General features: G+C 42.8%; 3 protein-coding genes across 4 annotated transcripts; all 3 read left to right on the forward strand.

Annotated features, from left to right (window-relative positions):
* The first annotated feature begins 405 nt into the window (after nt 1-405).
* Nucleotides 406-4,397, forward strand: LOC117856143 (syntaxin-32). The gene is made up of 5 exons (XM_034738578.2): nt 406-765; nt 1,915-2,165; nt 2,254-2,423; nt 3,268-3,465; nt 3,938-4,397. The coding sequence occupies exons 1-5, from the start codon at nt 492-494 to the stop codon at nt 4,095-4,097; spliced, it is 1,053 nt and encodes a 350-aa protein (XP_034594469.1). The 5' UTR covers nt 406-491; the 3' UTR covers nt 4,098-4,397.
* Nucleotides 4,398-4,880: 483 nt separating this feature from the next.
* Nucleotides 4,881-7,612, forward strand: LOC117856144 (uncharacterized). Its single transcript, XM_034738579.2, has 3 exons — nt 4,881-5,572; nt 6,602-6,851; nt 7,027-7,612. The coding sequence occupies exons 1-3, from the start codon at nt 5,198-5,200 to the stop codon at nt 7,386-7,388; spliced, it is 987 nt and encodes a 328-aa protein (XP_034594470.1). The 5' UTR covers nt 4,881-5,197; the 3' UTR covers nt 7,389-7,612.
* Nucleotides 7,613-8,833: 1,221 nt separating this feature from the next.
* On the forward strand, nt 8,834-22,539 carry LOC117854855 (protein SUBSTANDARD STARCH GRAIN 4, chloroplastic). 2 transcript variants are annotated; one of them, XM_034737110.2, is made up of 23 exons: nt 8,834-10,741; nt 11,227-11,425; nt 11,541-11,600; nt 11,817-11,921; nt 12,031-12,171; nt 12,266-12,400; nt 13,109-13,336; nt 13,427-13,510; nt 14,092-14,249; nt 14,338-14,863; nt 15,582-15,752; nt 15,873-15,932; nt 16,265-16,387; nt 16,877-17,152; nt 17,265-17,330; nt 17,458-17,589; nt 17,846-18,667; nt 18,916-19,196; nt 20,392-20,624; nt 20,822-21,060; nt 21,168-21,359; nt 21,617-21,889; nt 22,005-22,539. In XM_034737110.2, the coding sequence occupies exons 1-23, from the start codon at nt 8,919-8,921 to the stop codon at nt 22,149-22,151; spliced, it is 6,474 nt and encodes a 2,157-aa protein (XP_034593001.1). In that variant the 5' UTR covers nt 8,834-8,918; the 3' UTR covers nt 22,152-22,539. The 2 variants fall into 2 exon arrangements, with proteins under 2 accessions (XP_034593001.1, XP_034593002.1); XM_034737111.2 differs by having other exon boundaries at nt 8,837-10,741; nt 12,266-12,328.
* The last annotated feature ends 2,069 nt before the right edge of the window (nt 22,540-24,608 follow it).

Below are 24,608 nucleotides of genomic sequence, written 5' to 3' on the forward strand. Positions count from 1 at the left end.
CTACTGTGCTAATTGATGCGTCCTGGGCCTTCTTCTACCTACAGGCCGGGCTATGCATGTCATGTCGATAGTCCAAAAGCCCATTTCGTGGGCCCGGGACCTAGGGAACTTTGGCCCATTACGAAAGAATTCTCAAATTTTTTTGCCGCAACGAAAGGAACTCTTTATCGAAGCCGCGGTCAGACGGTGAAGACGTCCCCAGACAGCACAGCAGCGTGGACGCCCCTCTCCGCGCGTAACCGCACTCTCCAACCCTCTCCGCGAAGCAAAAACTCTTGTGATCTGACAAGAATCTCCCCCAATTTCCAGCTCGATTCCCCACCGCCGCCCACCCTACCGACCGACCGTGCGCTTCCCCTCCCTCCCTCCCTCCCTCTCACCGCGTCTCCCTCCTCCGCGTGCTCCTCCCGGACCCCCCCTCCCACCCACCGAGGCGGAGGGCGAGGGCGAGATCCAGATCCGGCCCGCAGATCCACCGCCGCCCGCCCGCCATGAACCCGACGCGGCCCGCGCAGGCGTCGTTCCGCGACCGCACCAACGAGTTCCGCTCTGCCGTCGAGAGCGCGCGCCGCCACGCCGCCCCTTCCTCCTCCTCCTCCTCCGCTGTCGCAGCCGCCGCGGCGAGCAGCAGCGGGAGCGGCGGCGCCGGGCCCCTCGATGGCTCGATCGCGGCCACTTCGGCGCGCTCGGAGTTCAACAACCGCGCGTCCAAGATCGGGCTCGGGATCCACCAGACCTCCCAGAAGCTAGCCCGCCTCGCCAAATGTATGCTCCGCCTCCTGTTCCCTCCCGTACCCTCTTGATTCTGTCCTCGTTGCCGGTAAGTTGAATTGGTAATCTTCCGTGAGCGCTAGCGTCAGTGAGATCTCGAGATGCGATAGTTAGTTAGTAGTGATTTACTTTGTAGCGACAGATGGTTGATATGTGTGTCTTTGCTTGAGTTCTCAGTATTTCCCTGATGTTTCATTGTTTGGCGTAGATGTCTGCTGTAACCTGGTTGATCCTCGGGGTACTCATTTGCTTATCGGTACCTACTTGTGCTATTTTCTATGCGGGTATCATGATGGGTGTGCCGATGTTACTCGCAGTGATGCCATTAGCATCACGTTGCAGTGAAGCAAGCCAAGATGACCATTCGTACATGCTGCCGTGATGTGTCTTTGTTCTGTGGGTCCAAGTGTATTGAACATGAACTTATGCATACACTTTTTACACCCTCTGTGTTGCTAGTGGTTGGTTGGAGCTGCTCTGATGGTTTCAGATCAGTTTTGATACCCTTTCCAGTACTATTTTTGCCACTGTTAGAGTGAATGCGGCTGCCTATACAATTTGTTTTCGTGCTTTCTAGATGGAACCTTGTGCTTAATCGTGACAAAGAACACTCTGAGGAAGTGTGGATAGATTAGTACCAGGCTGCCAGCTTTTTGTAAGATCCAAGTTGATGGCGAATTTTACTTTTTGTGCAATACTGCGTGCATGGCCTGACTTCCTACTTGTTCATGTAATGTCTTAATGGAAGTCTGTTCTTGATGATTTAGCTGCTGTGGCCATTCATTTGTGATGCTAAGAAAATAGTTAGCAAAATCTTCAACTTCAATATTTTTCTGGACAAAATTTCTGCCTGGTTGTTGCCTCTTCTCGGTTATGGACTTATTTTCTAGTTACATCAGTTGAATCTGGCATTATATATTAATATTTTACTAAGTCTTTAATCAAATATTCTACAGTATTCTGTTATGCTATGGTGCTACCATTAAATCTAGTTATGTGCATTAGTTCTAGTGGCATTACATGTGATTATTACCACAAAACGTCATCAGTGACCTGTCATTATGAACCTCTTATCATGATGTATGCATTTATAAAGATTGTGCTATTTCTATGATAATTATATTATGAAATGAATCTTTGCAGTGGCAAAGAGGACATCTGTTTTTGATGACCCTACTGTGGAGATTCAAGAGCTGACTGCAGTTATCAAGAAGGATATCACTGCTTTGAATAGTGCTGTTGTAGACCTACAAGCTCTCTGCAATTCACAAAATGAGAGTGGGAATCTATCCAAGGACACGACTAATCATTCCACTACAGTTGTGGACAACCTAAAAAACCGCCTGATGAGTGCGACAAAAGAATTTAAAGAAGTTCTTACCATGCGAACAGAGGTCAGATGAAATTATATGCTCCTTTCCCCCCTTCTTAAAGTCTTCAATATAGATGGTTGCTTAAAGCCTTTCTTCCCTTGATGTGCAGAATTTGAAGGTTCATGAAAATAGAAGGCAAATGTTCTCCTCGTCAGCTGCAAAGGATGCATCAAATCCATTCATTCGTCAACGTCCCCTTGTTGCTAGGGATCCATCCGAGTCCTCTGTCCCCCCAGCACCATGGGCCAGCGACTCTGCATCTACACCATTATTCCAGAGGTACTGTTGCACATAGAAAACTTGATGTTTTTGTATTTTTCACCTTTCAGAAGCCATTGTAAACAAAACTTGATGATTTTGTACTTTCACCTTTCAGAAGTCATTCGAAACCACCTCATTTTAGTCCATTCATAAGCTGTTCTAGCTGTAGGTTGGGCATAAGGCTTCTAATATCACACTTGAGTCCATTCACAATCACCTTAGTTTCCCTCTATTCACTTGGTTGTCTAGTGTCTGCTATCTTGTAGGTCATATGGTACAAAAAATGACTTCTCTATAAAATTGCTCACATCTGTCGGAGTACATAGCACCAGTAGCTACTGGTCAGGAAGCTTTAGAAAACCAATCCGGGCTTGTAAAATTATTTTGTGCCAGCAAATGTAAAGTTGTATACAACCAACAACCAGATCCGCACCTCCAATCTAGTCCATGCGCATCCTTACCCATCAGTAGGCAGTAGCAGAGATGTAGCAGCCTTTCCGTTAACCTTGTTTACTACAATTAAATGTTATCAGATGTATCTGCTGGATATGAGTATTTTCTATGTTGCCAGTCTGATGGAACAGCATCATTGCTTGCTCAAAAAAAGTTAATTAATATGTTCCGGTCATTTTTTTTAGAGTGTACATGGGCTAATTCAGTGGGTGTTCGTCTTACTGTATGTATTGCTGTTTTGGCACATAAATGCGGACACATATGTTGAAACAAGCTATCCTTTTCAGTTTGTTCTCTATGCTAGACTAACACTTTTTGCATAATATATCTGTTTCCATTTTCCAACCATGTAAAATATTTCAGTGTGCTTTAAGAGCTCTACTCACAAATTTGTGCTCCTGATGATCAGGAAGAAAACTAATGGAGACCATGGAGCATCATCGTCATCCCAGCCTTTCCAGCAGCAGCAATTGGCTGTACAGCAGGACAGTTACATGCAGAGCAGAGCTGAAGCTCTACAAAATGTGGAATCGACCATCCATGAGCTGAGCAACATCTTTACACAGTTGGCAACCATGGTTTCTCAACAGGGAGAGCTAGCAATCAGGTGAACCTTCCTCACCCAAAGTTTACATACCTTATCAATCATGAGCTGAGCATTGGTCGTGTGCCTAGTTATGGTAGTTGGGTTACCTGGTATCAGCATATGAGTGGTGGCCACAAATTGACTAAATCCTTATGATAATATGATAAGTTAATTGCTAACCCTCTTAGTTTGGTAGGTTATATATTTATAGTTAGGAAGAAAAAGATGGTTTAATAGGATTGCGGATATTTTATGAATGGCCAAGCTAGTATTTGCGCCCGTGAACAGCACTGTTGTGCTGTAGCACGGGCAAGAAGTCTTTCCAATAATTATCCCATTGTGATCCAGGAAGACATAAAACAAGTTTCTAATATATCACTACTTTACACTCTCAATTCAACTTCGAATATTTGTGTTACATTTATGTTTCATTCATAGTTCCTATTGGGCTATTGGTTATAGTCTTATCTTAATGTTGCGTTTTCCATGACAGAATTGATGAGAACATGGATGAAACACTGACTAACGTCGAGGGAGCGCAGGGGCAGCTCCTGAAGTACCTCAACAGCATCTCATCGAACAGGTGGCTGATGATGAAGATATTCTTTGTGCTGATGGTGTTCCTCATGATCTTCATATTCTTCGTCGCATGATTCCTTCTGTACCATCTCACCCCACATGCTCTGCATAGGTTGCTGCTATGCGTAGTATTCTTTAATTTTTACTCATACTACTACTACACCGTGTACACAATTTTCACCCCCGGATGATAAGCAACCGTTCACCCTTTTGTGGTCATGTAAATTGGGACAAGCTCCTGCACTGACCTGTTACTCTTGAGTGGTGATATTTCCACAGTATGTTTGAAGTATTATCTCGGGACCAAACCAAACAGTAATACTCCTAGGTGATATCAATGTTTCAGAATCGCAGCTCACAATTGTTATTTGTTAGATCGCTACTGTGGGTCTGTGCTATGCTATCTACTTTCTGATTGTTCCTGCGGTCTCTGATGTATTCTCCCAATTATTAGTATTTATTACGATCCGCTGATTGCAGCCTACCTTCATGGCTGAGGCATGTTCAGGTCGGGTATCAATCTTACGATAAACATGGATGAACACTGGCATCCTGAATCTTGAATTAGACTCGTAACCATGCTTATAAATTTTCATGATCTTTTGGAACAAAAGAAAAAAAAACTCTCAGGCGACGTATCACTGTCACAGTGACACATTTCTGCTAGGTCCGTGCGTGGTTGGAGCTCTAGCTCAATTCTGCAGAAAAAACATAGCCCAGGTACGGTGCAGTCGTGTTCTTGCGACGTCACGCCTCTAGCGCGCGGCCGTGGACGTCTAGACGAGGCGGCCGTGGCACGGCACCACCAGCGCGTGGCGTGTGCAATCTGGCAATGCGTAATGCGGGACGGGTGGATAGAGTTGTAGCTAGCGATAAACCGAGCAAACCATCCCCCCTTCTCTCTCGCCTTGCGCCGCTGCTACCCTTAAACAACAAACGCCAGGCAAAGCTGCGGCGCACGCGTCTCCTCCACTCTACCTCCACCCCATCTCAAAACCCTAGAGCACCCGCGCCTCCATCCCTACCCAAATCCCAATCCCCGACCCGATCCCCGGCGGCGAGGAACCCCCCGCGCCGATTCGTCCCCGCAGATCGGCGGCCGGGCCGGATTCAGATTCGGGTTCGGGCCGGGCGCGCCTCGTTGGGGTCCCAACACCGCGTGCGGTAGGGGAGCATGGTGGGCGGGGGGAGGCGGGGTGGAGCGGCGGACGAGGTGAAGCTCAACACCGGCAACGTGTTCGCGGCGCTCGAGTCCCTCAAGAAGAAGAAGAAGGGCGACAAGGGCAAGGCGGCCGGGTCGTCGTCCTCCTCCAGGAAGAAGCACGGCGACGGGGCGGCGCAGCAGCAGGAGCCGCCGCAGAAGGAGGTCTTCTGGGCGCCCGCGCCGCTCACCACCAAGTCCTGGGCCGATGTCGAGGACGACGACGACGACGACTACTTCGCCACCACCGCGCCCCCGCGCCCCGTCTGGGGCACCGCTGGACACCGCGACGAGGCGGGGAAGGACGAGGAGGACGTCGAGGATGCTGTTCGCGCCGCCCTTCAGGAGGTCTATTTCTCCTGCTACTCCTCTATACGCCTCTTCTGGTTGATGAAATGTGCTTCGGGATGTGTTGATACCTTAGAAATGTTGTTGCTGTTTAATCTCTGCTCACCGATTAGTTGGCTAGTCAAGTATTGGCGCGAAATTGTTGGAGTGAGGCATGGAAAGTTCTGTAGGCTTACGTGTGCGTGTGTTATGCCGATTTAATTGCTACTGGTAACGAATGCATGTATCCCATTTATTTGTGCAATGCATGATCAATATGGTAGTCAGTTTCCAGTGTAGGTACAGAAATGCTAAATTTCCACTGCAAAATGTTGTAGGTGTGTAACATGGCCACATGTTTGTCCTTTGATTGAACGATTGTCTTGTTGTACAGCACATGCTTAGCTGCCACCTGGCAAAATGACATGGCTCAGCTGCATAAGCGGAATTGTTAGAGTGAGGCATGGAACGTCCTACAGGCTTCGATTATTATGCCGTTTGCTTGATGTTGGTAACGGATGCAAGTATTCACTGAAGTAATCAGTTTCTATTGTAGTGGAAACGGTAATTTGCCACGGGACAATGCCATAGTTACAAGTATGCCGGTGTGATGCTTTTATCCTTTCTGTCTATTTATTGTCTTGTTGTACAGGATATGCTTAGCTGACAAATTGAGATGACGTAACTGTATATATGGAATCGGCAAATTAGTGTCCTAATGCCTGTATCTTTATTTTTGGCAATTAATGATGTTTTTCAGCAATGAGCATGAGTGTTACGCGTCCTGTTAAGGGTATATGCAGCATATTAGCAGTAAACAGTTGCAGAGGTGCTCAGGCACATAGTGCGTGCAGATTTATTCTCCCTCTTACAGTTTTAGTTCTATGGCATGCCTAGTTCTGTTTATCAGCAGTCTAAATAAGCATATAATCCTACGGCAAGCAAAGTTATTTCGTCTTACAGCTTTAGCATATAACATATTTGATTATTGTTTTCATGATGAGCCTCAGTGATGGTATTCTTAGATGTATTTGCTTCTTCATGCTGCAGGACATTGAGAGTGATGATGAGGACCTTGATGATGAGGTTGATGATGGTGCTGAGGATGAACCTGAGCATGAAGCGGAAGAAGCCGCAGTCGAACCTCCTATGAAGACAGTTGCACCCCCAACTGCACCCCCCAAAGATACAGAAAGGCAGCTATCTAAAAAGGAGTTGAAAAAGAAGGAATTAGCAGAACTTGATGCAGTATTGGCTGAGCTGGGACTCTCTGGGAATTCAAGCAATGCTGCACAGGATGGTAAGATAGTAAATGCTGCAGTACATTATGTTTCCCCCTGGTGTTCTATGGTGCTTGAATGATGCTTTGATGATCACCCTGGGTTGAAGGGAACATAAAATGCATGATACCAGTATCTCTATGTGGTTGGGTTGTTTGTATGAATTTTGTTTTCTCATGCTATATTTTCTTGCAGCTGAGAAGAAAGGCGCAAACCAAACTGGTGATGGAGAGAAAAAGGAAGATGCTCCTGCCCCTTCTGAGAGCAAGACCTCCAAGAAGAAGAAAAAGAAAGACAAGAGTTCCAAGGAGGCAAAAGAAACACAAGAAGCAGCTGATGGGTCAGAGGAGACTGCAAGTGCAGAACCTGATGAAGACACAGCTGTAGACGTGAAGGAGCGCCTAAAGAAGATGGCTTCTATGAAGAAGAAGAAATCGAGCAAAGAGATGGACACCGCTGCGAAAATTGCTGCTTCTGAGGCCGCAGCAAGGAGTGCAAGGCTCGCAGCAGCTAAGAAGAAAGAGAAGAGTCATTACAACCAGCAGCCCGTGCGGTAAATGGGCAAAAAGTTTTGAAATGCTTCTGAGTTTGATATCCCCTTGTTCGTTTTGGACTCACAATAAAACTTTTTTGAGTTGTCATCTTTATGACTGCGAAGCGCCTTTCTGAGTTTCATTTCAGAATTCATGAAAGGCCTTTGTGGTCACAAAACAGTCATGTAATTGTGCTTTGAATTGTTCATCCAATGGAACTTCATGGACAACATGGCCAGTCAGGGGTATATCGTGCTGCGTCCTGTAGTCCTGTAACCCTACTCTTGCATTGGGCTAGGCTTGTCGAAATTATCCTCAGCTTGCTTTCTTTTACCATATACATTTTCTGTTTTTATAAACATATAAACACTCTGTAATCATCCGTGGGATGGTAGCGCGTGTTCTGTTTTGCGGCTCACTGAATGTAAGAGATTTTGTAATCCATTTTTGCTACTTATAACAGTAGCGTTTGATCTCACAATTGGTCAATGGGTCATGGATAATGGATCATGGAGCTGCATCACTATACCAGTTGCAGCAGATGCTCGGGGAGGCATCTGGTATTCAGGTATTTGCTAGTCTTGTTCGAAGGACGTTTCTGTCAGAGGATAATTGTGTTGATGCTGTGCTTTATCTTTTCCTTTTATACTGAAAAAGTTGCTGTCAAATTTGTTGGAATTCTCGTGAGCCGACCGAACACTTAGACAAATTGACAGACGACAAGAGCGTTTTCTTTGACAAATTGACAGATGACAACAGCGTTTTCTTGCCTTGTGCAAGCTGGTGCAACCTGTTGCGTATTGGACAAACGATCACGCGCGTTGCGTACTGTAGCTGGGTTGCCTGGATGCAAGCAATTCATGAAGCAATGGAATGGCCAAACTGACTAAAAAGACAGTGCAAATTCGAATTTATTACAAGGCGATCTTACGAATTCAGAAATCAGAGATTAAGAGGGTGTTTGGATTCTGAAGCTAAAGTTTAGTCCGTGTCACATCAGATATTCGGATGCTAATTAGGAGGACTAAACATGAGCTAATTACAAAACTAATTGCAGAATCCCTAGGCTAAATCGCGAGACGAATCTATTAAGCCTAATTAGTCCATGATTTGACAATATGGTGCTACAGTAAACATTCGCTAATGGTGGATTAATTAGACTTAATAGATTCGTCTCGCGATTTAACATAGAGGTTGTGAAATTAGTTTTGTAATTAACCTATGTTTAATACTCCTAATTAGTATCAAACATTCTATGTGATGGGGACTAAAGTTTAACCCGGGATCAAACACCCTAGACAAAAAATAGAAAATAGAGAGAGACTGGAGGCGAAAGTTCGCCAGAGACGTGAGAAGAAATTCTGCCTTGAGGTAAAGAGGAAGGCGGCCCGGCGGCGAAACGGCCCCAGCGAAAGACAAGCATCTCTCTGGCGTCTCGCCCCGCGCCTGGGCTACTGCTACTGTCTGTGGGCACCCACCTCTCCCTTCCCCTCCTCCCTCTTCCTCTCGCCGCACGCAAATGGTCACCTAGGCGCGCGAGGCCGCCGCGCCGCAATGTCGCACTGCCCCCGCGCCTCGGCCTTCCTCGCGCCGCCGCCGCCGCTCCTCTTCCCGCGCCTCTCATTCCCCCGCCGGCGCCGGCGCCCCCGCTTCCACCCGACCTCGCGGCCCCTCCTCACCCTCGCGCGCTTCGACCCGCCGCCGCTGCTCCGCCTCAAGGTCTCCGACTCCAGCGACTCCCCCGCCGACGCCCCCCACGCGCACGCGCATCACCACAGCAACCACGCCCACCACACCCCCGCGCCGCCGCTGCTCCCGGGGCCGCGGGCCCTGATCGGCTCGCTCGCGCCAGTGTGGCGGGAGGGGCTCTTCCTCGTGCGCTGCTCCGTCTTCGCCGCCGTGGTCTCCGTCGCCGCCGCGCTCTCATGGGTCGCCCAGCTCCGGGCCCGCTCCTTCGTCGAGGCGCGCCTCCTGCCCGCGGCCTGCGCCGCGCTCGGCGAGTACCTCCAGCGGGAGGTCCGGCTCGGCAAGGTGCGCAGCGTCTCGCCGCTCGGGATCACGCTGCAGACCTGCTCCATCGGCCCGCACGCCGAGGAGTTCTCCTGCGCCGAGGTGCCCGTCATGAAGATTAGGGTACGCCCCTTCGCCAGCCTCAGGAGGGGGAGGGTCGTCGTCGACGCCGTGCTGTCCGAGCCCTCCGCGCTGGTGGCGCAGAAGAAGGATTTCTCGTGGCTCGGCCTTCCGGCGCCGTCCGAGGGCACCGTCAAGAGGCATTCGGGGGAGGAGGGCATAGACATCCGCACCAAGACGAGGAGGCTCGCGAGGGAGAAGGCCGCGGAGCAATGGAACGAGGAGAGGGATAAGGCTGCAAGAGAAGCTGCTGAGAAGGGGTACACCATTCCGAGTGGCCAATCTGTTTCTCAGTCCACTGATGAGATGATGGAGGTTGATGGGCCAACAGAAATTGGGAAGTCTAGTCCACCCCTTTGCGCTGATGAAATGCACAAGAAGGATCATCACTTGGCGACAGGCATTGACTCTGGTTCGAAGCATGCAGATTTGGAGAAATCTTTTGGTGTCAAATCACGCATTCCAGGGATCAACCTCTGGTCTAGGATGATATCAGGCCCCAGTAGGCTCAGGTACAGGAGAAAGGCTCACAGTAAGGTGGTGCCAGATGCTGACAATTCTTCTCAGCAAAGGATTCTTAGACGCAGTGCGGATGCTGCTGTAGCATATTTTCAGAGCACAGGTCACAGTAATATTGATGATTCATCCCCTGGCCCAGGAAAAAGCTCATCGGATGGAGGTCGTGCCAATGTTGGTGGAAGTGAATTCACTTCAAATGATAAAACTGTTGGCAGCTCTGAGATTGCATCAACTAGTTTGGCTGAATCACCTTTGGATAATCAACAATCTAGTCAGTGTAGATCATGTAATTTGGATAACAATGTGTTACTATGCCACCATTCGGAAGGTCTGCAGATAGGTCAGGTGACTCAGGCCAACTTCCCCCAAGGCCCTGTACTGGAGAGATTTGAGAATCCTTTTGAAAATAAATTTGTTCCTCACCGAGAAACTATTTTTGGGAATTTTGGTTCATGCACGCATGCTCACAACTGGGTGCCATTTTGGCCTTTCCAATTAAAGGGGTTCCTTGTCCGTTTTAATGCACCGTGTGCATCTCTGGATGTTCAAATTCAGAAATTGAAGTCACAATTTGCTATTGGTCCTGGAGATATCTCTGCTGAACTTACAGAAGGGGTTAGCCAGATCCCTTCTGGTGGTGTTCAGCATGCACTTCCCATTACCCTTGATTCAGTTTATTTCAATGGAGGGAACTTGATGCTTCTGGGATATGGTGATCAGGAACCCAGGTATGACCTCTTTATTTTCCATCTCATTTCAAATATGTGCTCTTGTGTAGTTCCCTTAACCCCCCCTCCTAGCACATTGTTTCCAATCAACTTACAACACTGAACAATAAATATTCTCAACTTAGGCTTTCATATGCATATTAATATATCATTCTGAACTTAGGCTTTCATATTCATATTAATATACCATTCTCAACTTAGGCTTTCATATTCATATTAATATATCTTATAACCTGGTGATACTATTACCACTCCACAATAAAATTACTAAAGCATAGCACTCACAGAGTCAGGGTAGAGTATGCAGAATGCGCTGTAATTTATCATACCTTAGTCTGTTAACACAATTTTGTAGGTGGATGTAGGTTTTGATCCTTTGAAACTAATTTCAGCTTAAAGTGCTACGACTTTGATCTTATCCAGTATTAACATTTTGAAGTGATCCCACTAATTAGTTTGGACTGATGGCCTGTGTTGTACTGTAGAGAAATGAAGCATGCTAGCGGACACGTTAAGTTTAAAAACAGTTATAATCGTGTACACGTGCATGTAACTGGGAACTGCATGGAGTGGAGGCAAGACCGGACTTCTCAAGGAGGGGGTTATCTTTCTACAGATGTTTTCGTTGACATAGCTGAGGAAACATGGCATGCTAATCTCAATGTAGTCGATGCATTTGCTCCGGTAATGCAACTACTTCTATGATTTCTGGTTGATCGTAATTTATTAATTCTCTGCCAGCCAAACAAAAGATGTTGGAAGTTTAGTTTCTTTGTTGAAAGGGAGTTTTCATGTGCAGCTGTTTGAAAGGATTTTAGAAATACCTGTTGTTTGGCACAAAGGAAGAGCTACTGGTGAGGTACTTCCCCTTTTCCTACTGCTTGCATTGATTTATACCTTCATATTTTTGAAGACAAGTTTTGATATGTGACTTTGGCATGCGCTGGGAGAGTGGCTGAACTTAATAGGGTTTACTGTTAGCTACGTCAAGACATCCATGTCTCATGGAAGCTTTCTTATGTCATGCTTGACCTTTAATGTGCTTATGAGAACATTTTGACTTTTCCTCTTACAGGTGCATATCTGTATGTCAAAAGGTGATAGTTTCCCAAGCATTCACGGTCAGATTGATGTCAAAGGCCTAGCTTTCCAGATATTGGATGCCCCATCATCATTTTCAGTATGTTTACGTTTAACCCCATTTGGTCTATAGAATATAGAAATGTTAGTGCTGGCAACATTGCAAAGTGCATTTACCACTTTTTAATAGTAAGCCTGAATACATTCAGGATATAGTGGCAAAACTATCATTTCGTGGTCAAAGAGTATTTTTGCACAATGCAAGTGGATGGTTTGGTGATGCTCCAGTTGAAGCTTCTGGAGATTTTGGACTAAATCCTGAGGACGGAGAGTTCCATCTAATGTGCCAGGTACTGTAAAATGTCCTAGCTGAGGCTTATGTTATACACAGAGTTTCTAAAATAATGCTTAAACCGTTTTTGATAATTTTGATTCTCTTATCAGGTTCCATCTGTTGAAGTTAATGCACTTATGAGGACAATGAAAATGAAACCTCTTATGTTCCCGGTACAACATACCCTCTCTCCGTCCCTCCCTGTCCCTGTCCCTCTCCCTCTCTGGTGCTGCAAGATTTTTTTGGTATGATTATTTCAGTTCAGCATGCAGCTGGGTTGATCTCTTTTCACTCAGCTGCCTGGTAATATATGGAAATGTCGTAGATGGTTCAACTTTAGTATGCTAGAAATAAAATTTAAATATACTAGTGTCAACTAAGACAAATAAGGCAATGATATTATTGATTAGTTTTGTAAAAAGAAGAATATCAAATTGCAAATTAGTTTTGCGCTGCCTTATTCAATGTGAGAATTTAACTACTAAAGGTCATATATGGAATTTGCTAAATTTAACTAAACATGTCTTGTAGAATAGATAACTAGATTTTGATATATTCTCTATTTGTAATAACTAGATTTTGATATATATTCTCTGTTTGTACGGTCCTCATTGTCTGGACAAATAATAAACTGGCTAACCCATTTCAGTTGCTATTGGCGACTAAATTCATTTATTTGTCTGGGCACAGTTGTTATTCTCCATCTCAAAAAGGAAAAAATACACAACATCAAATTACTTTGGTTCTTAGGATAAAAAGAAATATCTTCTGGATGAAGCAAAATGATTAGTTTAAATTAACATTACAGGCTATGGATTTGACCCTTTTTTTGTAAGCAATACTTTGGAATAGTCCCTAGTTATGGTGTAATGTGTTTAAGCACATTTGCGCCTCATGTTTCTGTTTGACCTTTTTAAGACTTGACTTCTGATACAATAACCTAATCTTTTCAGTTGGCTGGTGCTGTTACTGCTGTATTTAACTGTCAAGGACCCCTTGATGCTCCTGTTTTTGTTGGAAGTGGGATTGTCTCAAGGAAGTCTCTTTCAATATCTGGTATGCCGCCATCTGCAGCTTCTGAAGCTGTGATGCAAAACAAAGAGGCTGGTGCAGTTGCTGCATTTGACCATATTCCATTCTCTCATGTATCTGCCAATTTCACATTCAACCTTGACAACTGTGTGAGTACAAATATAGCCATAATTCTTGCTTTTGGAAGTCTACGATTTAGCGACTATTTTCTCTCTCTTAGTTATCACCCCTGGATGCAGGTTGCTGATTTATATGGCATTAGAGCATGCCTATTGGATGGTGGAGAAATTCGAGGGGCTGGTAATGCATGGATTTGCCCAGAGGTATTATTGTTACACAGTGTCTTACACTCTTACTCTTCTAGTCTGTCATTTTTCTGTGTTTTGAGTCAGACCAACCTCTTTCTACTTCTACCACGGTGGCTTCAGTTTGTGCTAAATCGTCTGATCATTGTTCATTGCACACTCTACACTGAGAACAAAGTGAACGGTTTTGGATTATGATGTATAGATGATGATATAATAACTATTCAAAAGATGAAAATGTGTATGAAATAATATAATTAAGTATATCCGCAAAGGGTGTTCATTAGGTCCATATGATGTTCACAACTTTTGACATTCTACAAATGTGGTTGGCACCCAGCAAAGTCATTCTATTGATCGTTTCCCTGGGGTTGCAGTGAATGCTCATTGTTAAGAACCTAGCAAACAACAACAAGCTACATCCTTTCCTTCTTTCTGTTAAAGTTCCTAACAAATAGAACAATAGCAATGTGCTCCTATGAAGGCAGGCATAAATTTGCAATACTGCTACTTTAATCCATTATAGATAACCTAGCATTTCTCAGCAATGCAAGTAATCACATTATGTAAAATATAATTATAGATTTCAATCTTTACAGGGGGAAGGTGATGATTCTGCTATGGATATTAATTTGTCCGGGACCATTTTACTTGATAAAGTTTTGCATCGTTACATTCCTGGAGGAATCCAGCTGCTTCCACTCAAAATTGGAGAGCTCAATGGAGAGACTAGACTTTCTGGCTCCCTTATTAGACCGTGAGTATCTTAAATGTAGCGTCTTCTGTCTATGAACAAGGAGGCTTAATATTTCTTTTATCTTCTAACAACAATAAATCTATTACAGGAAGTTTGACATCAAGTGGGCTGCACCAAATGCAGAAGACTCCTTTTCAGATGCACGTGGCAATATTGTTATTGCACATGATTATATTATGGTCACTTCATCATCAGTTGCCTTCGATTTAAATACTCGAGTTCAGACATCATATATTGATGATTACTTACTGAACAAGGGTACTTATCAAATGAACAAAATTATGCCACTAATTGTGGAGGGTGTTGATTTGGATTTGCGTATGCGAGGCTTTGAGTTTGCTCATATAGCCTCCTCAATACCTTTTGATTCACCACGACCATTGCATTTGAAAGCATCTGGAAGGGTCAAATTTCAAGGAAAGGTCATGAAATCTAGCAATATAGCTGATGACAAAATCAAGGGTGTTCTGGAAAGTAACATTGATCAAAATAAGGTTGAGACTGATGTGTCAAAGCTTGTTGGCAACATATCTCTATCAGGAATAAAACTCAACCAACTGATGCTAGCGCCACAATCTACTGGCTTCCTTTCCGTATCACGGGATTCTGTGATGGTAATTACTTATCAAACTGTTTGTTTTCTTGTTATCATCTTCCACATTCAACTTCTTTTGCCTCTAGATTATACTGTAATCAAATTCAGAGCCGCCCCCCGCGCCCCCCCCCCCCCCCCCCCCCCCCCCCCCCCCGCATGCATATTGGTTTTGCGTAGTTGAAGGCAAGATTGGAAGCAATGATGGTACTATGTGCACAAATAGATGAACCATAGCCTTTAAAGAAAGTTTATTTATACTTGCTATATCTATATTTGACCTTTTCAAATAATAGATATCCCCTATTTGCTTTGCTACAAAATTCAACAGGAAAGTTTTAAATACAGCAAGGATAGAAGTTCTGAATAATCCATATCCTCCATTTCCTTTCTGATAGTTACTGTATTTATGGTACTTCAGATTACATTTCAGCAATGCCATTCTTGACATGGTACTCAGAAACTTTGTGAAACGGTTTTTATTGAAATAACAGCATATCATAATTTTGAGACTTAAGAATCTTTAGTTCCATGTACACTCAACCGATTTTACACAAAACGAATCTTGTCTTCTTGGATGCATGAGTTTGATAGTTTTCCACATGAAGTTTTGCTCTAAAAATTGGACAGAGCATGCAATCATGTTTGTTATATATCGATTTCAGTATTGTATCTGTATGGACTTCACTGTGGTTCCTGTCCATTTTCCCCCTTACAATCTCTATTCCCTGGTCAAGCAGTTGAATGCTACTGGCAGGCCTGATGAAAATTTTTCCATAGAAGTGAATGGACCATTGTTTTCCACTACAAACGAGGCTATTCAAGATGTGAGGCTTCTGTCAGTTTTCCTCCAAAAGGGGCAGCTGAGATCTAATATCTGTTATCATCCTGAGAATTTGTCCAGTCTAGAGGTACAATTTGACATGTTTATATTTTGCTTTCCAATGGAGTGTTTGGAGCACCATAGATCTTAGGAGGCTATTCAAACTTTAAAAATCAGATTTTATTGAGCCTTGTTTCCTGGTTTTAAGGTTCGGAATTTGCCACTTGATGAGTTGGAATTTGCTTCATTGCGTGGATTTGTTCAGAAGGTACTGTTGCTTTAATTATACTTATTATGTTTTTTTTCTTTTTGTGTAGTGCAATGGCAGGTTTTGTACTATGATCTTTGTGTTACGCATGTCTTGATCGCTTTGGTTGGTTCTGCTCTGTATCATGTACCTATAACTAAATTACTGGCATATCCAAGTTTGGATACATCTTATCTGTTAATACCATCCAGTTCTAGTAAGTTTTTCCGCATGTACTTTGAATAGGATATTGTAGACATATAGGCTGAATCCGAAAGCTTCAAAATTATTAACCTTTGTTACCGTGGGGCAATCCACTATTAATGTCTGACGTGACATTTTTTTAATTGCAGGCAGAACTTCAGCTTAATTTCCAGAAAAGAAGAGGTCATGGTTTGTTATCAGTAATTCGTCCCAAATTTAGTGGCATGCTTGGTGAAGCACTTGATATAGCTGCTAGATGGAGTGGTGATGTTGTGAGTATTTCTTTCCAATTTTTCTTTGTATTTTGAGCCTTGTATGTTACTACCATATGTTGTGTATTGTCCCTCTAGAAAATGTTTGATGTATTGGTGTCCAGTATTTTACATTGTATTGCCACTTGTTGACTGTTGAAAAGTGTTTGTGAGGAAACTTCACTCATAAACTCATCCTTGGTGGAGTGTATACTGGATATGCACCCCTAAGAAACAACTCACTTTATGCTTTAAATCTCTGAAACATACTCTTCTTTGGACCTGTATTACTTGCAGCAATTATCGTTAGTTGTACTCTGCTTTTGATCTCTCAGTCATGGTAATTTGCAGTAGTTAGCACAGACTAATTACTGTATAGTGCAGATCTATTCTGCATCCATAGGTTTTTCTTGACACCATTTATCCATTTCTAGTGAGGTTTGTATTTGATTTTAATCACTATTTTGGAACCGTCTCACTAACCTTTTTTTTTGTATTTTTAATACACAGATTACTATGGAAAAATCTATCTTGGAGCAAGCTAATAGCAAGTATGAGCTTCAAGGGGAGTATGTTTTCCCCGGAACACGTGATAGATTTCCTGTGGAAAGTCAGAGTAATGGGTTTATAGAGAAAGCAATGGGAGGCCATCTTGGTAGCATAATGTCTTCGATGGGTAGGTGGAGGATGAGACTAGAGGTTCCTGGTGCTGAAGTAGCTGAAATGCTTCCTTTAGCAAGGCTTCTTTCACGAAGTACAGACCCAGTTATTCGTTCTAGATCAAAGGTACACATTTGGTCCTTGAATTCCCCTCTTTTCTTTGGTTGGACAAAATACTTGTTGGTGTTTATGGTTGATTAGATGGCCCTGGGCCATATAACTCTCCATTTGTTTTCAGGAACTTTTTATGCAATGTCTGCAATCTGTTGGGTTCAATGCTGAAAGTCTTCGTGATCAGCTAAAGGTATTGTACTGAAAATAGTGATTTTAGCCGAGTAGATTCACAGGCTTAGGGGTTGATGCCTTGTCCAATGCTGTCTCATGATGACATTGATTCTTTATAGTAAACTTTTTCACGTTACTTGTTCCAGGCATTAGAAATGTATCATGATTGGTTGGACGACGACACAATGGAAGATATAACACTTCCTGGCTTAGCTGAACTGACAGGCTATTGGCGTGGCTCTCTTGATGCCAGTGGGGGTGGTAATGGGGATACTATGGTGAGCATGTTCAGAAATTGACTCCTTGTAGTAGTCTTTCTGTTAGGATTCCTATAACAAATGAGAAGAGGCATTATTGTTTTCCATTTGTTTCCTTCCAAGCATTTGTTTTGTATATGTGTTAATGGCTTACTGGCTTGCTTCCTTTATATTCTTTTGTATCCCTTACTTCAACAGGATATTTTTTCCTAGAATTATTATGGTTTAATATGTGCTGCATGTACATGTAGATTCATAACACGTTTATGTACTGCAGGCAGATTTTGATTTCAGTGGTGAAGATTGGGAATGGGGAACTTACAAGACCCAGCGTGTTCTCGCATCTGGTTCATTCAGCAATAATGATGGCCTGCGTCTTGATAAATTGTTTATTCAGAAAGATAATGCCACCCTTCATGCTGATGGGTCGATTCTTGGGCCACTAACAAATCTTCACTTTGCTGTGCTTAACTTCCCAGTTGGTCTTATACCAGCTTTAGTTCAGGCTATAGAATCATCAACCACAGACTCCATTCATTTTCTGAGGCAATGGTTGACACCCATTAAAGGTATTTTGCACATGGAGGGAGATTTGAAAGGTACTCTTGCAAAACCAGAATGTGATGTTCGAATAAGGCTGCTTGATGGCACTATTGGAGGCATCGATCTTGGAAGAGCAGAAGTATTAGCTTCTGTTACCCCTACAAGCCGTTTCGTATTTGATGCAAATTTCGAACCAACCATACAAAATGGACATGTAAACATTCAAGGTAGTATCCCAGTCACTTATGTAGACAGCAGCTCGACAGAGGAAAGTCTGGAGGAGGAAGATGGGAAACAAGGTATCATAAGAATCCCTGTTTGGGCAAAAGACAGAGGAACACCGAATGAGATCAGTGAAACAAGAATTGTGAGAGACAAGACGGAGGAGGGCTGGGAATTTCAATTAGCTGAAAGCCTGAAAGGTTTAAGTTGGAACATGCTAGAACCAGGTGAAGTGAGGGTAAATGCAGATATAAAGGATGGGGGTATGATGTTGATAACTGCTTTGAGTCCTTATGCAAACTGGCTTCAAGGCTATGCTGATGTTCTCCTCCAGGTATTTCATTATTTTTTAATTCCTATTATTCAATTAGTGGCAATCTATGACTAGTTGGTCGATCTTTAGTTTTTTCACTTTTGCTCAGCTACAGCATGCAATTTGCTATTCAAGCATAAGTATTGTGCTTATACTTTATATACTGGTTCTTTTGTTGTACTTGAAACCTTTAGAATATCTTTTTTTTTCCTATGGATCTAACGTGAAACTGTGTTGTTGATATTTTCCCATGTGTTTTCTTTATCAAGGTTAAAGGCACAGTTGATCAGCCTGTTGTTGATGGGTCTGCAACATTTAACCGAGCGATTGTGGATTCTCCTTTCCTTCGGACACCATTGACAAATTTTGCTGGTACCATTCATGTCATATCCAACAGACTATGCATCAGTTCCATGGAAAGCAGGGTTGGGAGGAAAGGGAGATTGTCGATGAAAGGGACCTTACCTCTGAAAAATAGCGAGCCATCTGCCAACGACAAGATTGATTTGAAATGTGAAGTTCTGGACATACGAGCAAAAAATATTTTGAGGTCATTGTGGTTTCTTTATCCTTTTATTTATACAGGATTGCATACTAGTAAATGCTTCAAGTTATAGGGTATATGCTTCAGTCTAAAATACACACTCCCTCTGATTGCAAATGTAGGTCATTTTAGACTCATGCACAAGAATTAAAAAGGTAGGACAAATGATCTTATTGCCCTCCATTTATGCTGCATTGGGAGAGATGGCTGATTTGTTTAGGAGAGTGGTAGCATTTATTAAGCAAGGGCAATGGAGGAAGAAAATAGAAAAAAAATTACCTATGAGTTATAGGATAACTTGAATTTAGAGAATAGTTGAGAAGGTTAGTACAACCTACTTTTGCAATTGGACAGAGTACCATTTGTGACATCAATTTTTGTTAGACATATATATATATATATATATATATATATATATATATATATATATATATATATAAAATTTGACACAACATGTGTGTGCGCGCGTGCGTGCGCAGGCTACTTTTTTCCACTAAATGCTCAGGTGTTCCTAACCGTTGCTTAGTGGCACTGGCATTAAAGGAGGGGGGGGGGTTATACATTCAGTAGTTACGTAAGTTGAGATTCGAGCTTCTTAGTCTTGGTAGTTTTAGGAATCCTGGGCTGGGCATGATAATAGTGTAATCGGTACTATCTTTCAAGATCAGTTTAATGCATTTGCAATAATATGTTGACCTTACATGCATCTCATAAATGGGTTGGGTAAATCGATGCTGGCTGTAGAATACTTCCTCTTGTCACAAATAAGTGATGGTTTGGCATCGACATGGTCTGTGATACATAACTTTGACTAATACTTTTTGTTACTCCCTACGTTTCAAATTGTAGGTCGTTTTGGCTTGTCTAGATCCATATATATAATTATGCATCTAGACATACACTATATCTAGGTGCTTAGTAAAACATATGCACCTAGAGAAGCCAAAACGACCTACAATTTGGGACGGAGGGAGTACATATTTATAAACATAGCAATAGTACATTTCGAATCAAATATACTTGTATCATTTTCAAATATTCAAACTAACAAATAAAAAAATATTTCGTAACCAAAGTTTGAAATGGTTTACTTAAGACAACCACAAGACGTCACTTTTTTTCACTAGAGGGAGTAATGTGTAGGACCTTTCATTGTGGAGTTATGGTGCCTTAACATTTGCTTTTGTTTTGACTTATGCAGTGGCCAAGTAGACAGCCAGCTGCAAGTCACAGGCTCAATTTTGCGACCAGATGTCTCTGGGATGATCCGGTTGAGTCACGGTGAAGCATATTTGCCTCATGATAAAGGCAACGGTGCTGCTGCCACTAGGTTGGCGTCAAACAAGTCAAGCTATCTTGTTTCTGGTTTTGAACAATCAACCACTTCGCAGGATGTCTCACGCATTCTGGGGTCACTGTCAACATCACCAGACAGTAAGTATTCCGCTAAATTTGAGCTTCACTAATTTTGCAACCAAAGACTCTTGCATGTAAGTACACCACAAACAGTGCAATCCAGTTCTGGCATTAACAAATGGCATAATTTTACCTTTATCCCATTTTTCTCCATTACTTTTGTTGTTTCCTTCACGAGCCAACTGAAGCTGTGCATCTTATCTTAATATGTCTAGGGGAACAATCGGACACAGAAAGGACTCTTGAGCATGGAAGCTTTAAGCCAAACATTGATGCCCGGCTAAATGACCTGAAGCTTACCTTGGGACCAGAATTAAGGATTGTTTATCCTCTAATTTTGAATTTTGCTGTCAGCGGTGACCTAGAGCTTAGTGGGATGGTTCATCCAAAGTACATAAGACCTAAGGGTATCTTAACATTTGAAAATGGTGAGGTCAACCTGGTAGCTACTCAAGTAAGCCTAACTGCCCTAAGACCTTGTTTAGCATATCTTCATTTTATCGAAGTATACATTCGATTCAATATTGTTATAATGGTTTTACACTCTGTACTCAATTGCAGGTTAGATTAAAAAACGATCATTTAAATGTAGCAAAATTTGAGCCTGATCTTGGTTTGGATCCTGTTCTCGATCTCGTTCTTGTTGGATCTGAATGGCAATTCAAAATCCAAAGTCGAGCAAGCATGTGGCAAGACAATCTGGTGGTAACATCAACACGTTCCGTGGATCAGGATGTTCTGTCACCTAGTGAGGTGAGTCTGCTACAATGAGTAATAATAACTGAGTGACTTTACTGTAGGACTGATAATACCTTGCTTTGGTTTCAAATTTTCAACTATTGCACAATAAGGTGACACTGCATATGTTTATGTACCTCTTGCTGAGTGTCTGCTCATTCCATTTGAGACGACTGCAGGAAGATTAGAGTCATTAAAGAATTGGCTTGCTGCACTATTTCCCCATCATGTGTTAATATGGAGCTCGTAAACCTGCTTTCTTTGTCTTTTAGGCTGCAAAGGTTTTTGAGTCACAGCTTGCAGAATCGTTATTAGAAGGTGACGGACAGCTTGCATTCAAGAAGCTTGCAACTGCAACGCTTGAAACTTTGATGCCAAGGATTGAGGGCAAGGGTGAGTTTGGACAGGCACGGTGGCGGCTTGTTTATGCTCCGCAGATCCCAAGTTTACTATCTGTGGACCCAACAGTTGATCCACTAAAATCACTGGCAAACAATATCTCTTTTGCCACGGAGGTGGAAGTGCAGCTTGGAAAACGCCTTCAGGTATAAATATTGTTCTTAAAAAGGAAATAGTTAGATTTTTCAGCCAGATAAGGTGCAATGTGTTGTAACACTGGTCCGAATAGAAACTGACCTAATTGCTGTGCTCGATGTGCAGGCCTCTGTCGTCAGGCAAATGAAAGATTCAGAAATGGCGATGCAGTGGACGCTGATATATCAGCTAACTAGTAGGCTCCGTGTTCTCTTCCAGTCTACCCCATCCAATAGGCTTCTCTTCGAGTACTCAGCCACATCGCAGGATTGATTCATTTTTGCCATTGCATGCAGCAAGAACACCGGGCGTAGCAGCTGTGCTACACAAAGATTAGGTCCCCTGATTAATTGTTTTTGTAGATATGCAAGTTTTGACAAGGAGCTGTACGTGTACATTTGCTCTGTGGTAGTTACATTCTTTCTCGGAAACAAAGTTTCTGAGGCTGTAAATAATAGGTAGCGATCTTAGCGTCGGTTGTAAAGAAACACATGTATAAACAGAAATGCTATGTACCGGGCGTCCGATGCGAGCTATGCACATCGGACGCATGTAGCACACTGGCTAGGCAAGGGCATTGATGATAACAAATCACCGGACCTGAAGTTTTATTCCATTCTAATTAACAGATCACCGGACCTGAAGTTTTATTCCATTCTAATTAACAGCTGCTTTTCATGTCCGACTAACCTTGCTCGCTTGAGCTTCTTACAATGGCTGCAGATGCGTGACAGCCGATCAGCTGCTGGCCCAAAACACGTATGAATACTCTGTTTTCATCCAATTTGGCTGCCGATGCTGCTGTTTGGCTGTGGCTGTGGTTGGCTGCCGCAGCTGCAGCACAGCCGTGAAAATCTGAACCGAACTGACGTGTTGCTACATGTTGTTCCTCTCCACCAAGCTCGCTCCCTCCCTATCTCTTCCCGCACTCCTGTAGGCTCCTCCTCCACCCCAGGTAGAACCAGACCACTCTATCTCTCTCTCCATGAGTGACCATTGAATCTTGATCTGCCATAAATGGAGCACGGAAGCTCCACCACGGTTGAGTAGCAACTCAATCAAAGGACACCATTTTGGGCATCTAGTTCGAGCATGAAGGTGGAGAGGTCGATTTGAGCACCTAGACCCACAAGCTCGGATGCGTTTCAGGCAAGTAAAATTGGATGTTACAACAACCTATTTAAGATGTTGCATTATTTGTTTAGTTTATTCTTGCTCTATTCTTCTTTTGTTGGGGATTTGTTCCCAATTCCATCTATGTGTTCCAAGATGTTGCGGGCATTATATTTTAATGTCGCAATATAAATTATGCTTGTAATATGTTTGTAACATTGTAATAGAAATTTTCATGGTGGTGGATGTTGCATTAGTTAATTTGAGATGTTACAATAGGGGATTTGTGATGTTGCAACTTGAAATAGATGATTTTGGATGTTCCAATATTTTTTGTTTGGGCTATTGCGGTAGGTGAGTTAGGATGTTGCAATGGTTGATTTTGGATGCTGCCCCTTTTGAAGTTAATTTGGGAAGGTGCTCCGAGGAGAACTAGAATATTAACGATTTTGTGGTGATGAGAGACATATTTAATGGGATTCGAGCGGTCAAACAAAGGAGATGTGGAAAAGGAAAGTAACCGATCGAATGTTGCATGCAACACGAGTTGATGTTTCGGTGGGAAATTTTTCTAATTTTAATCCAACGGTTGTAGCAGCGTCCGATGTCCGGACGCTACTAGCTCCAATAAATAAATGAAGGACCTCGCCCGATCTCTGCTGCATCTCTGCTGCATCGCCGTCCATATGTGGAATTGGCTTTTGTTGCGGACTAGTTAGAAAATGTGCTTGTGTGCCTATGGTTTGACGTGTGGTGGTTTGTATCAGTTTGGTGTAGTTTTGTATAATACAAATCCATTAATACCCTTCCCATAGTCATATCTACTCACAACTTCAAGTTCCAACAATGATGGGTCGACATCAATCAATTCTTTCTACTCTCTATCTTTGATGGCACTACGTTTAGCGATATATCGTTGTCAGCTTCTGAGATTGAGGCTAGCTTAGTGACATTTTTCTTTTGCTACCTGAATGCCCATGTTACAAGGGTACTCGATGCATTCTTTTCTCCCGGACTATCCATCAAAGTTCAAACTGTCAAACGGAAATTAAATATGCCTTTTGTACTGGTTACTGGTGCTTTCGGTGGGTTAAATGATGAAATATTAAAATTAGAAACGGTAATATAAACTTGAAACTTGGTTTTGAGATTGTAACATTAGTTTAGTTTTAGACATTGTGACATTAGTTTATTTTTAGGCTACCGTGTAGTATATACAATTACTTTCGTAATCGCAAATCCACTTAAGGCCTCATTTGGAAACATGATAATTCTCTTTGATCCATGCGTATTGTGAGGAACTGAGGTGAAAATAAGTTTATTTTCCTCTCTAATTTACATGTATGAGGAGGAAATGCGTTTATCCAAACAAGATCGTAATCTCGTTGAGCTCCATAGTATGGTAACTCGAGCAGAAGACATCACTAATGCATCAGACTAGTTACACATGGGCATAGACATCAAACAGACAAATTCTCCAAACCAGTTCCTTTGTTTCGCTTTCGGATGAGGAATGTGCTCTACTTTCCAAAATGGGAACCTTTTTCTATGGAGAAAACAAAGCTTGGGGAACATTGTAAACGATTTTAGAAATTGTTTGGATTTTTTAAAAAACTA

The sequence above is a fragment of the Setaria viridis genome, chromosome 5 (assembly GCF_005286985.2).
Source record: "Setaria viridis chromosome 5, Setaria_viridis_v4.0, whole genome shotgun sequence".
Lineage (NCBI taxonomy): Eukaryota > Viridiplantae > Streptophyta > Magnoliopsida > Poales > Poaceae > Setaria > Setaria viridis.